At 35.7% G+C, this 13,829-nt stretch overlaps 1 protein-coding gene across 1 annotated transcript; it reads right to left on the reverse strand.

Annotated features, from left to right (window-relative positions):
• Nucleotides 1-4,575: 4,575 nt before the first annotated feature.
• LOC132554645 (toll-like receptor 4) lies at nt 4,576-13,615 on the reverse strand. Its single transcript, XM_060218963.1, has 2 exons — nt 13,529-13,615; nt 4,576-7,757 (listed from the first exon to the last, which is right to left on the reverse strand). Exon 2 carries the CDS (start codon nt 7,746-7,748, stop codon nt 5,163-5,165), a length of 2,586 nt encoding a protein of 861 aa, XP_060074946.1. The 5' UTR covers nt 7,749-7,757; nt 13,529-13,615; the 3' UTR covers nt 4,576-5,162.
• Nucleotides 13,616-13,829: the final 214 nt, after the last annotated feature.

The following is a 13,829-nucleotide window of genomic DNA, read 5'->3' on the forward strand; positions in this document are numbered from 1 at the left end:
GGTGTAGTGCAATTGTTATGACAGTTACATCCCCTCTTTACCACTGGCACCAGAAATACAGGTATAGTGCTGTTGCTATGACAGTTACATCCCCTCTTTACCACTGACACCAGAAATACAGGTGTAGTGCTGTTGTTATGGCTGTTACATCCCCTCTTTACCACTGACACCAGAAATACAGGTGTAGTGCTGTTGTTATGACAGTTAAATCCCCTCTTTACCACTGGCACCAGAAATACAGGTGTAGGGCTGTTGTTATGACAGTTAAATTCCCTCTTTACCACTGACACCAGAAATACAGGTGTAGTGCTGTTGTTATGACAGTTACATCCCCTCTTTACCACTGACACCAGAAATACAGGTGTAGTGCTGTTTTTATGACTGTTACTTCCCCTTTTTACCACTGACACCAGAAATACAGGTGTAGGGCTGTTGTTATGACAGTTAAATTCCCTCTTTACCACTGACACCAGAAATACAGGTGTAGGGCTGTTGTTATGACAGTTAAATCCCCTCTTTACCACTGATACCAGAAATACAGGGGTAGTGCTGATGTTATGACAGTTAAATCACCTCTTTACCACTGACACCAGAAATACAGGGGTAGTGCTGTTGTTATGGCTGTTACTTCCCCTTTTTACCACTGACACCAGAAATACAGGTGTAGTGCTGTTGTTATGACTGTTACTTCCCCTTTTTACCACTGACACCAGAAATACAGGTGTAGGGCTGTTGTTATGACAGTTAAATTCCCTCTTTACCACTGACACCAGAAATACAGGTGTAGGGCTGTTGTTATGACTGTTAAATCCCCTCTTTACCACTGACACCAGAAATACAGGGGTAGTGCTGATGTTATGACAGTTAAATCACCTCTTTACCACTGACACCAGAAATACAGGGGTAGTGCTGTTGTTATGGCTGTTACTTCCCCTTTTTACCACTGACACCAGAAATACAGGTGTAGTGCTGTTGTTATGACAGTTAAATCCCCTCTTTACCATTGGCACCAGAAATACAGGTGTAGGGCTGTTGTTATGACAGTTAAATCCCCTCTTTACCATTGGCACCAGAAATACAGGTGTAGTGCTGTTGTTATGACAGTTAAATCCCCTCTTTACCACTGGCACCAGAAATACAGGTGTAGTGCTGTTGTTATGACAGTTAAATTCCCTCTTTACCACTGACACCAGAAATACAGGGGTAGTGCTGTTGTTATGATAGTTACATCCCCTCTTTACCATTGACACCAGAAATACAGGGGTAGTGCTGTTGTTATGACAGTTATATCCACTCTTTACCACTGACACCAGAAATACAGGTGTAGTACTGTTGTCATGGCAGTTACATCCCCTCTTTACCATTGGCACCAGAAATACAGGGGTAGTGCTGTTGTTATGACAGTTATATCCACTCTTTACCACTGACACCAGAAATACAGGTGTAGTACTGTTGTCATGGCAGTTACATCCCCAGTTTGCCGCTCGCACCAGAAATACAGGTGTAGTGCTATTCGGGACTTTTCCTTGGTATCATATAATGGTGTTATTTTAACTATTCCATTTTGATCTTCTCCACTTAGATATACGAAATATAGTAATTGGAATCCTTTACGTGTGACCCTGAGACATACGTGGGTCTTGATCCTTTAACAGAAATTGTACTACCTTAGTGTATTTGTAGAACGTGAAGAACAAGGACAAATCTAAAAGTAATCTATAAAATTCATTAGTTTTGTGTCTTCATCTGTTGAGGATTAATAACAGAACTAAGAATTAAGCAGAATACACATCTGTAGGATATGTACTTTAGATGTATATTGTTGATGCAATGTCTACAAGCACTCCATACTACGCATGTACTATAGATATCAAGCAATGTGTTATTTATGCTATATAGGTATAACAGTGCCATTTGTAAATTTTACGTTTTTGTCTGGTGTTATTAGTGCATTGTCTACATATATAAATGTATAGGATGAAAGAAAAAAGGAAAACAGATCTTGTATATTACAAGGGGTACAAGACAGATCGGGCGAGAATGAAAAGTCTTCTGCAGGGTATTACAAAGTAAAAATTAAACCTGTTATCTGTAAAGAATGGTACAGGAAAGGAATACTCTTTATATATGACGTTATCAAAGAAGATGGTTCATTTTATACTTATTTAGAAGTATTTATATATATTGTTATTGTATTAGATCCAATTTCGAAACAGTTTATCTAGTATAACTTTGAATTTGATTACTATAAAGAGGAAATCAAAGGGACACATGATATGTATACAGTCTTAAGTCATAGTGTGACTAAGCCTACGTCACAAGAAAAATGGTCTTTAAACTTTAAACTTGAACATTCAGAAAAAGCACTGAAAAAATATATGCGTGTCCTTTTAGAATTACCGTAGTGTGCTCTAAGCTGGGTCAAAGTTCATGTAGAAAAAAATATCGAATTCCCCATCTGGACCTTTTGTGACAAACTACATCTAACACGATGACCAAACGAATAGATTTTGAAGAAAACATCTAGGTTTTCTTCCACATGTTTCGTATTTCTCATGGAAACGTCTTTTAACGTGCAGCTCAAGTGGTTCTTTTGGTAAGGTGATCGGATAATTTGAAGACATATCAATTTCGTCTAAATGATTTACATTTCTGAAAATAAAGCTACTGTTACTGAACGCTCTGTTCAGGAATGCGTCGCGGATCGTTAGCTTTTTAACACTCACAATATTTTAAATAGTCTTCCCCCTGAGTATTCAAAGATTATTTCAGAGAAGTCGAGGTATTTTGATGTCCATATTAGAGATATTCATGTAGGAAAAATAGATATAGGTCAGCTTTGGGGATCGCTCATAAAAGTAGCATGAATCTTACTTTGATGACATCATATTCTGTGTAATATGTAACTCTCCATGACATTGACATCGGTCTTAAGGCAGTTTGAGAGTTGCAAGGAAACGAGAGTTAGAAGGAGAGATAACTTCTATAACACACTCTAGTTAAAACAGTATTCCGTTGTATAAATATACTGAAAAAAAAATTGCTCAGGTTTCTAAACAAATTCAATGATTAATGAATTATGTTATAATAATTTGTAGGTAAACATTTGTCATAGTGCTTGTAGCTTCGTTGTTCAAGAAACATACCAGCTCATATGATAATTCGTCTCTACTTACATTATTCATGATCACTGATTCCATAAGCAGAAAAGATTAACTGAGGACAAAAATTTAACATACTAAGTTTCTTGTATCAATCGAAAAATTAGTTTCAAACATAAGAAAGTACTCTTGCTTTAGAATAATAAAATCACAATACTCCAGATACAATGAAATTACCCTACATCAAAATTACCAAATGCTTATACATATGCACTACTGTACCCGATACACAAATCATGACACAATCGTTTACAAATCTAAAAATAGAACGAAACACCTAAATCAACATCAGAAAAATCAAAAAGGATATTTCAAGATACAAACATTTAAATCGACATATTTGCATCATATTTACCATAATTAGTTTGCTGGTATCGTCATATGAGTCAAATTGCGTATAGCTACAGAACGTGTTTCGCTGTAAGTCAAGTATGGACGCGCCCAGGTCAAAAGATCACAATAAAGTCGAAACCAAACTGGTAACAAAAAATCAGGATTAGTAAGGTCCATTACAGTGCTCTTATTGCGAAAAAAAAATAAAAACTTTTATTGACTAAACTCTTAAGATGATCAATCACATTGACTAAATTGAAGATAATCAATCATGGCTTAACTGAAGTCGTAATACTTTCGGAATTTACATCTCAAAGATTGTCGAAAAGATTCTCTTTTCATGATTAATCTCGGCATACATCGTCCATAAGCGTACACTTTACACATAGGTTTGAATAAAAGTCATAATACATGCAATAAATGTATAGGTAATGTTTTCGGGTAGCAGACAAATACACGGTTAAAACGTAAGGGCACTTTCGTCCGGAAACAAAGACTACGGTTTAACAGAATTCTGAACTTTCTGACTAACTTGCTATCTTTTCACACATGGCACAGTAATAAATGTGAAATTTTGATATTGATAATGTGTTCGATTTACGGTTAGTCCATGCTTAATATATCAGATTTTGCAAGGAAAATGACTATCTGTGGCCACGGCAGTAGTATTAAGTCAATATATCACCTTCGTCCTTAAGGCATTGAATATTCCATATTATTTGTTCTATTAGATACAATCTTCGGAATCATTAACTTCATAGTGAGTCCGAGTCTTATTGAAGGAGGATGTCAAGAGAGATACCAAAGTACAGAAAGAGCAGACGGAAAGGAAAGAAAAAGGTCAATATTCAAAATATTGTAATGATGCACCATAAAAATACTTAAAGTAATATCCTAACGAGTTTATCAAAATATTACACATGCAACAAAATAACTCAAATGTTATTTTATCAATAAATTCAGGTTGTTCTTATAGACAAAAGGCGCTTTCAAAGCATGTATTAAGCGGACCTATCGCAATAAATGTACAATTATTAATTGAGAATGCTTTAAGCAACAATATATATTCAATCTTGGCGTCATTTCTTCAAATAACTTTTTTATTCATCATGTCAAGATACAACATACGAGCAATCTCTATCATATATGTTATATAATATGGTATTATGATCAAACCCTTTTCGATCCCAATTTTCAGTTTTTCGTATGACATCTGACATTCGTCTAATGATAACGATGATGATTTTGGATAGACGTGCGAACGATGAAATTTACAGAAAGTGCCCAGTGTAACCATTCTCGTGGTGCTATGATGAGAACACAAAGCAGTTTTACTTCATACTTCTATCGTACCCAATTTTATACCTGATCTTGTCTCAAACCAAATTATATGTATATGGTGTTGTTTCATTCTTTGAAGATATGTTATGATGAAAAGGCGTCAATCAGTTATCTTGTATTGCTATGCCAAAAACCTATTGCAAGCAATTATGCAAGCTTACACAATGATGTTCTGGCAGAATGCTAAAGCAACATGATGTCGAATCACGTAATGTTAGGAAAATAAATTAAAACTATAGTTTTTTTTAAATTAGATTTCATCATCCTATATTGATATGTTGATGTTGATAGGCCTTTCGTAATTCTATATATTGATATACAGAGTTGTTAGGAAATAATACTGTGGTGTAGTCGACACCAGAACAGTTCAAATGCGTCCATGTCTGTTTTATCGAGTGGGTATATTATACATGTGACATGTTGCCAGATATTTCTGACAAGACGAGGCATTCCATCCGCCGGTATTTCTCCTTTAATAGCCACAATAATTGAATTTGTACAACCTCGCTGGACCCGTTCCATGTTGGCCATTTCAAGTTCAAAGTCACACCACCTAGCATTGATATATTCCGCTGATATTACAAATAATATCTTCTTGCTCTTTTGCAAACAGTTCACGATGTTTTGCGAAATAGATTCTCCAACTTCAAAGTCGCGTTCATGCAAACATAACTGTATATTATGTTGTAATTCTAGTTTAGGTCGCAACTGTTGCCAAATCCAGGGTGAATCTGCTGCAGTGTAAGCAACGAACAGATCAAAATTATACGTGGTAATGTCCTCCAAGCCGGGTTTGATTTTACAGTTCCTGTAGAAATAATACAGAATTCTCCATCTGTACTGGTAACAAACTACAGATATCACGATGGCCAAGAGTAATAAACTTATTGCTGATATAGAAAATTGTAACCAAAACAAATGATCGTTACAGTTTCTGAAGTAGGTGTCTCGATTATCGTACACATACTTTATATTCGTCACGGAACCGTCTTTTAACATGCATTTGTAGTTCGATGGCTTTCTGTGTAATTTGACTTTTGTCATTATCCATGAGACAAATTCCGCAGTGTCACATGTACATGTGAAGCGATTTCCATCCAACAATAACGTAATATTAGGTCTATCATCCAGCCAATCACGGGCTGGCTTATCGAGAGACAACAATTTGTTATACCTAATGTCGATATGTGTCAGGTTAGTCATTTCAAATAATCCACGAGGAAATTCGCTTAGAAAATTCTGTGTTAATGTTATCTTCTGAAGACACTCTAGGCCCTCAAGTGCTTCTTTTGGTAAGGTGTTCAGATGATTTGAGGACATATCTATTTCGTCTATATGATTTACATTTCTGAAAATATAGTTACCGTTACTGAAGGCTCTGTCGAGGTCTGCGTCCCGGATGACTAATTTTCTAACACTCAAGAGGCTTCCTAAGAATCTACTTCCCGAGTATCCAAAGCTGATACCAGAAACATCCAAGTACGATAGACTTGCCCCTTTGACTTTGAAGTCCATATCAGTTATAGTCATATAAGAAATGTCAACGTATATTAACTTTGGTGATTTTGAAACATCGATGCTACATTTGAAATTAAACGGAAATAACAGATGAGACATCCGCATGTGACTCAAGTTTTTTGACGAAATCGGAATCATGCACCCCTCTTGTTCAATTTCGCTCAAAGATAAATGCCGTTCTATTTCTGTATGATAAGCATTTGGATCCAGGTACTGATTATTCACATTTCCAGCAAAGTTCGGAAACTGATTTCCGACATTATTTGAGAACTGAATTGCCATATAAGAATAGTCAATTTCCTGGAGATTTACAGCGTGATAAAAAAGTTTCATAATATCAATACTGTATTTTGGAAATGCAAACAAGAAATTATTCTCACGCAATATAAAACGTCTCAAACAAGAAATATGTTTCAAATTTGCTAGCGCCTCAACGTCAAATTCCACAATTCCATTTTTACCAATATTTATATCTTCGATGCACAGATGTCTGAAGTACTTCGTCATGGATTTCGTGACCTTAACGGCATAGCTAACATCGTACATCCATAAAAGTATCAGTGGATTTACGTTATATATATTCAAAAGTTTCATATGTCTTACATGGTAACTCTGATTTTTTGTCATAGTTAATCCATACAACATATCCATGGCAACAGGAAATGTTATCATTGTCCTGGAGAGATCAAGTGACTCTAGAGAGTGGAAATATTGTAGGACCGCTGGCTCTACTTTCACCCATGGTTCAATATGGACCTGGCAGTTAGACATTTGTAAGAAGGTCAGTTTCGTCAGATTTATGAAATATTTGAATGTTTCATTCTTTAGATGCATTATAGTACAATCCTGAAATATAAGTGACCTAACATTTGTCATGTTACTGAAGCCTTCCCCGAATACGGGATTTGGTAGAAGGTCCAGGATGAGATCTTCTACACTTGAAAGCGACGCGAATACCTGGTCCGGATACACACTATCGATCTGTTTTAACGTTGCCCTTGTGTTGAAGGATAAATCTAAATGTTTCAGGAAAGGATTGTTGTGGAAACGCAAGTGTTGAAATCTTTCGTGTAAAATGTTAATCATGTTTTGACTCAGGCTTAAATGATGCAAGTATCCAAGGCTTGCAAATACTTGTCCGTCCAGGTGATGAACATGGCATCTGCTAATGTTCAGTGTTTCTAGTTGAGGTAGATGTTTAAATGACGAGTTTGTCAGAGTTGTAAAGTTGTTTCCCGAGAGGTCTAAAACCTCGGTCTGGTTTGAAAGAACTGGTATCTGGGTTAAGTGCCTTTCCGAGCAATTTGCTCTCTTCCCATCTTCTGATATAGAACACGGTCGACAGCAGACAAAATGGATGATAGCGAGAAGAATGAAAATAACTCTTAAACCCATGCTGTATATCTGAAAGTAGAACGGGTATAAAATATAGTCTCGTCATAATCATACAATTCTACAATTAAATGCGACTGAAATCTATTATAATAGGGTGCTCTGCAGACAACACTATATCTTTACGAATGCTAAGTTCACCTAATATTATCATTGTTGAATTAAGATGTTATAACTCTAAATGTAAGGGATTAACATGTCAGGATGGGTTGAGGGAGATAAGCGCCAAAACCACCTCGGAGTGATGGGTTATTGGCGTGTACATCAAACAAAACATTATTTTCATTAGTCTATATTTTACACAGTTACTTAGAAGTAATAGACGGTATCCATACGTGAATATTGTTTTAATACATATCTAATCACAGAAGATAAGAACACAGTTTCCATACAGTGAAGCAATAATATGAGACACAAGTGCATGGAAATACCAAGTTTGATAATACGACGGTTTTTTCAACAAAAATGAGTGTACAACCTGTCTCAGTATTACACAATTAATTAATAAGCAAAACATCAACTTTATAAACCATCTAATGCTGAATAATTAACTTGAATACCAATCTGTGCTGGCATGGTTGTGTCCGAGGTGCGTGACACTGGTGGTTTGTGTTTCTCGGGCAGGAGAAATCGACCAATCTGTGCTGGCGTGATTGTGTCCGAGGTGTGTGACCCTGGTGGTTTGTGTTTCTCGGGCCAGAGAAATGGACCAATCTGTGCTGGCATGGTTGTGTCCGAGGGGCGTAACCCTGGTGCTTTGTGTTTCCCGGGCCTGAGAAATGGACCAATCTGTGCTGGCTTGATTGTGTCCGAGGTGTGTGACACTGGTGGTTTGTGTTTCTCGGGCCGGAGAAATCGACCAATCTGTGCTGGCGTGATTGTGTCCGAGGTGTGTGACCCTGGTGGTTTGTGTTTCTCGGGCCGGAGAAATGGACCAATCTGTGCTGGCATGGTTGTGTCCGAGGGGCGTAAACCTGGTGGTTTGTGTTTCCCGGGCTGGACCAATCTGTGATGGCTTGATTGTGTCCGTATGCAACACTCTTTTTTACTATTTAACTACGTAAACAGGTCTTTTCATATGCTTCATAAACATGATGAAAAGACGGTAAACGAAATGATGTATTACACCTACCCTGACCGATTATAGGACATTACAATACTAAATATGGAAGATATTTAACGTAATGTTATTGTTAAGGACTTCGTTTATGATATCTTAAGTATTATATATGATATTATACAAGAATTAAAAATTACAAAACAAAATCTTACCACTTGTAGTTATTTTATATCAAAATGTCTCAACGTTATTTTTATACTAGATTTTCCAATAAAAACTAGTTGTAGTTATAACGTTACATCATTGTCGATGATATCAAATATTACACTGACACTGAATAAAGGAAATAAACGAAAAGAAACGAAAAACAAAAAGAGGGAAGATTAAAATATCTTATTAACTAAGTTTGAGTCAATAGTTTTTGATGTGAATCATTTTTATTTCATTTTCACATCTCTTCTAGTTTAAATATTACCACTTTCGTGAACAGTTTAAACCCACAACTAGAAATGTTATAATCAAGCTAGTATTCCATCGTCTGCGTTAATACTGACCTATATTATCTAAGGCGGATTTACCTCCAGGAGTGTTATCTACAATATCCCCTGCAAATTAACGACAGCAGTCTGTGCATTGGAATAAACACACATTTTTGTACTGTAAATACCATAAATAGCCATAAAACTTGTTCAACAAAACATGTTACAGTTCAAACGCATCATCACAAAGAGCATTTTAGCTATCTGGACGTTGTAAAAAGACAACTTCGAGATCCCAATGTTGTCATTCCAACAAAACGTATACCGAATACTGAAAGAGTAGTATAATGCAACTAACAGTTTAAATATGGTGTGTGTGCATGACTGTTGTTGTGCAGGCCAACAAGTATATGATAACATTTTGGAGAGTAGAGAAACTTACTACGGGGATTAGCGCATACGTATTTGGCAACCATGTCCAAACCCCTCCACAGCGAATATAATGATATTTGTCGAGACATCCTTATTTCAGAACAGCTTAATTATAAGGTACTGCATAAAGTGACTGGTTTATCTATCAGTTGTTATCTGTTCATTATGCAAATTTTGATACGGCTTTCTTGTGTACCAAGGTAACTCACAGAGAATTCATTGGCATTCTGTATTAGAGTGCTGCCGGTAAGAGTATTACGTAATGGTATACAGATATACAGATGGCTGTGTTTATCAATGAGTGGATGAATTTTAATCAATTAATTATAACTTTTTTCTGTGTTTAACTATGTATAAACATGAAAGCAGAATCTACTCTGAGGGGCCGAACAAGGGGAATTTCTATTCTATTTACGAAATATACACTTTCAAATCAGAAACGAACAAGTAAGTGCTGTATACATAAGCGGCTTAACTGAATGCCTAAGAAACATTTGACCAAAGTTGTATAAGCATTTAAGAAATAACCATAGGATCAAAATCTATTCGGTAGTGCAAAACATATAAAGTGTATTGACCTTTGACATAATAAAATAATACTTTGTTTCGTGTGGTGATAAGTGGAGATGAAGAAGTCCAAACGCTGTTCGGGTGTTGAAGGTTTATTGAGAAATATGCCTTCAGGCTATGGAAATATGCCTTCAGGTACCGATACACTCTGGCTAGAAAGGTGGTCGTATTTATACTAGCCATGTTAATTAACTGATAAAGCACTAATACACATTTCCTAACAGGTAAACATGGATTGAACTATATATGAGTTATTGACATGGTCTTGCACACATAAATGACAATAGATGCGGCTGTTTACAACAATATAAGGTTACATTGACCTTAATACAGACTGCTTAGATAGGCCTTAGGTAATGACTAATGTAATCAGGGAACGAACTAATACATGAACATGTGTAGTCGATCAGCAACGACAGAATACCTCTGGTCACTGGTATATATATAATTGTTCACAGTAGATGGCAGCAATAAATTAACAAAGGCAAATACATTAGGATGAAACATCTGACTTATGTCTAGCACGATTTTGAATAATTTAATCTTACATATTAACTTTTAATAGTTTATTCGTCCCTTTGTATAAAATTTATTTCAAATTAGTTACAATTTGACATCATCTATGAAAATTTATGTACTTCATTACGTCCCTTTATAATTATAACCATGGAACATATTTGTGATTGGTAAAGATGTACAATTTGATAAAAAAATCAACTGGATAGCAAAGCTATCGTTTAACTTTGGTAAATTTCAATAATCAAGAAAAAATTTAATCGTGCTGTGTTACAATTACTTAATAAAAAATGAATAAATATACTTAGTTACGACGTACCACCGTCTGTTATACTAAGCCATGACGTCACGCTCACTATAAGGCTATGACTAGTACAATAAATGAGATAATGGAATAAAGTAAGAAAGTTCCTACTCATTTATTTATAAATATATATAAATGTTTCGGGAAAGTTTCATCCGAATAGAAGTATGTATTTGTGTTATATGTAAATATGTCTTAGGGGTAACAAAGTCTTTCATATAAATATTTTGTGTGTACAGCCACGTCACTGACTTCGACTTTGACATAAAATGGTAGAGTTTCAACATTCAAATCCCCGTGTAATATCACGTGGGTGAAATTCTCCATATAATGAGTGAATAATGTTTGTGTGTGAACATGTTGAAATTCAAAACTGATTTGGAACTCTCTGAGGATAGTGATATATAAAACAGCGCAATTTTAAATATTTCAAGATAGTATTTTAAAAATACATAATTAGATCATTGTAACCAGATAAAACTAGTAATTACGAATATTTTGTTAGATATTAAAGATGGATTATTATCATAACCGATTAAGAAATATTTACTTATTAATGATGAACACAAATACAAAGTACTACTTAAAATGTAACTTACATAGACATTGTAAGGGTTAAATATACTATTTAGATAGAACGGATTACATGTAAAACATTTACAATATCTACAATACAATGAAAATAAAAGTATTTCGTATTAATGAAAAGTTTGGAAAAGAAATGTTATAATAAATGGTTAGTACAGTTAATAAATGGATAGTACAGTTAAGCTATTCCACAGTTGATGGTTCCACACGGCGTAGATACGAAATCGGAATTCTTGAAGAAGGCAGAAGATGAATGTAATGTTCATCAAATGATGAGTATGTAGGTACGAAAATGATTTAAAGTTCTTGGTTGACGTACTACGTGATATCTTGCACAAAAGACTAAGACAAAAAAGTTAATTATAATGATGATTTCTTTACTAGGTAGGGTGACAATGGATACGATAGGGACCAGGAAACAAAGACTTCTTCTGTAAATCCGGCATTGAACTGCATCGGAGGTTTCCTGTCCTTCGAAATGTTCAAGAGTTCTACTTTATGTGCCGTATGAGATATAGAGAATTATTTATTATTGTGTGTGTTAAACCACATCACTAACTCTGTCTCCAACACATTATGGTAGAGTTTATAACAACAATGGTCACTCCGTGTTGAGGTAAACCTCTCCATAGTGTAAAAAAAACTTGTGAAATAAAAATGATAATAATTACAATTAAAGTAGTGACAATTCGACGAAATTCTGCAAAAAATATGAAAATGTCAACACGTTGAATGTACTAATTTATTCTTGTTCTTCTTCAAGTTTTGGAGGTGGAAGTTCTGCAACCGTGGATAGAGCTGTGCTGGATACATTGGTGGCATCAATGGCTGTAATGGTTGTATTTCAGTACCAGCAGATTTTTCAAAAGAAGCTGATAATGAAAGGTGGTCACTGGATGCTGAACATGAACTAGGCACAAGTAGTAAATGAAGAGGTGGTTTAACAATTAGATGCAAAATTTTGCCTGTATCGTGACATACCACGGAAAAACGTATGTCCATGTTAGATGTAATGACCCATGAGCCATCAGTAATATGATACGCTAAAAGAAGACCAGGAAGTACAATAATAACACAATATTTATTTATGTTTAACTTATTGTCTGTAAACAAGGCAACAATACCATGTTTACTTAAATTAATGGGATATATTGGGGAACTGAAATGACATTGGTTGTTGCATATTAACTTTTAATAATTCACTAAGGAATACGTAAATGGTGATAGAGTATTTGCAATAGAAGGTTAGTACTTTAAGAGTACAGCGGAGCGGTCCATCATCACTTCGACATATGAGCATGGCACTCAAACATAGCTACGCAAGAAATGCCATTATCTATTAACCGTAACATGACGGCCTTCGTCGATGAGCTTCCTCCCTAAACTCTTATGGGTTCTACTGGTAGCCTCAGCAGACACAACTGTCCCTCTTGTTGTTATAGTGCTGTCCCCTCAGGACAAGACATCTCCCAAGCCCTAGGCAAGTCTGTGTGTAACTGTCCTTCACCATGTTGTTTAGATACACCTAATGGGACATCAGGCCAGGTCGGTGACACCAAAAGTACCGTGTCCCGAGAGTAAAACGGAAATCTAACGGCTACCCATTCAAGTAGGGCCTCGCTTGCTGATCAGGTACATGATCGTGACACTTACCTGACTGTTAGACTATGCAGCAAAAATGAAATAAAAACATAGTGTTTGTAACATATGTAGGCAACTAGTGGGTTTCATACAGGGATAAGTTGTGAATATTAAATGAATAGATTGATAAATAAACAAATATGTTACATACTGCATACTATAACTCGGGAAGCCACCAGATGATAATACTTACAATGCTGGTCAAGTCTTCTTCGTGTCAATGTTGAAACATCGCTTAAATGTACGCCGGCAGTACTTGTACATGTAGATATATACTGATGCATATTAATGTACAGATTCGCAGCAGGAAAGCTTTTAAAATAGCAACATGAAACTTTTGCATGTGTTTTCTTTAACCGGATTTGAAAGGTTAACATGTATGACCTTCCGTATCTGAATCAGTATAGACACAGACTCCCACGTGTATCCTGGAGTCATTATACTCAGGAAGGAGATAGTTAATGCAAAGTTCAGCCATGTCTCGTCTGTGAATC

Source organism: Ylistrum balloti, unplaced genomic scaffold, assembly GCF_031769215.1.
Source record: "Ylistrum balloti isolate Yb309-2 unplaced genomic scaffold, AGI_CSIRO_Ybal_v1 Utg370420, whole genome shotgun sequence".
NCBI classification, from domain to species: domain Eukaryota; kingdom Metazoa; phylum Mollusca; class Bivalvia; order Pectinida; family Pectinidae; genus Ylistrum; species Ylistrum balloti.

What these genes read in the sequence shown, in the direction of transcription:
- LOC132554645 (XM_060218963.1), bottom strand. Translation starts at nt 7,748, where the DNA reads ATGGGTTTAAGAGTTATTTTCATTCTTCTCGCTATCATCCATTTTGTC.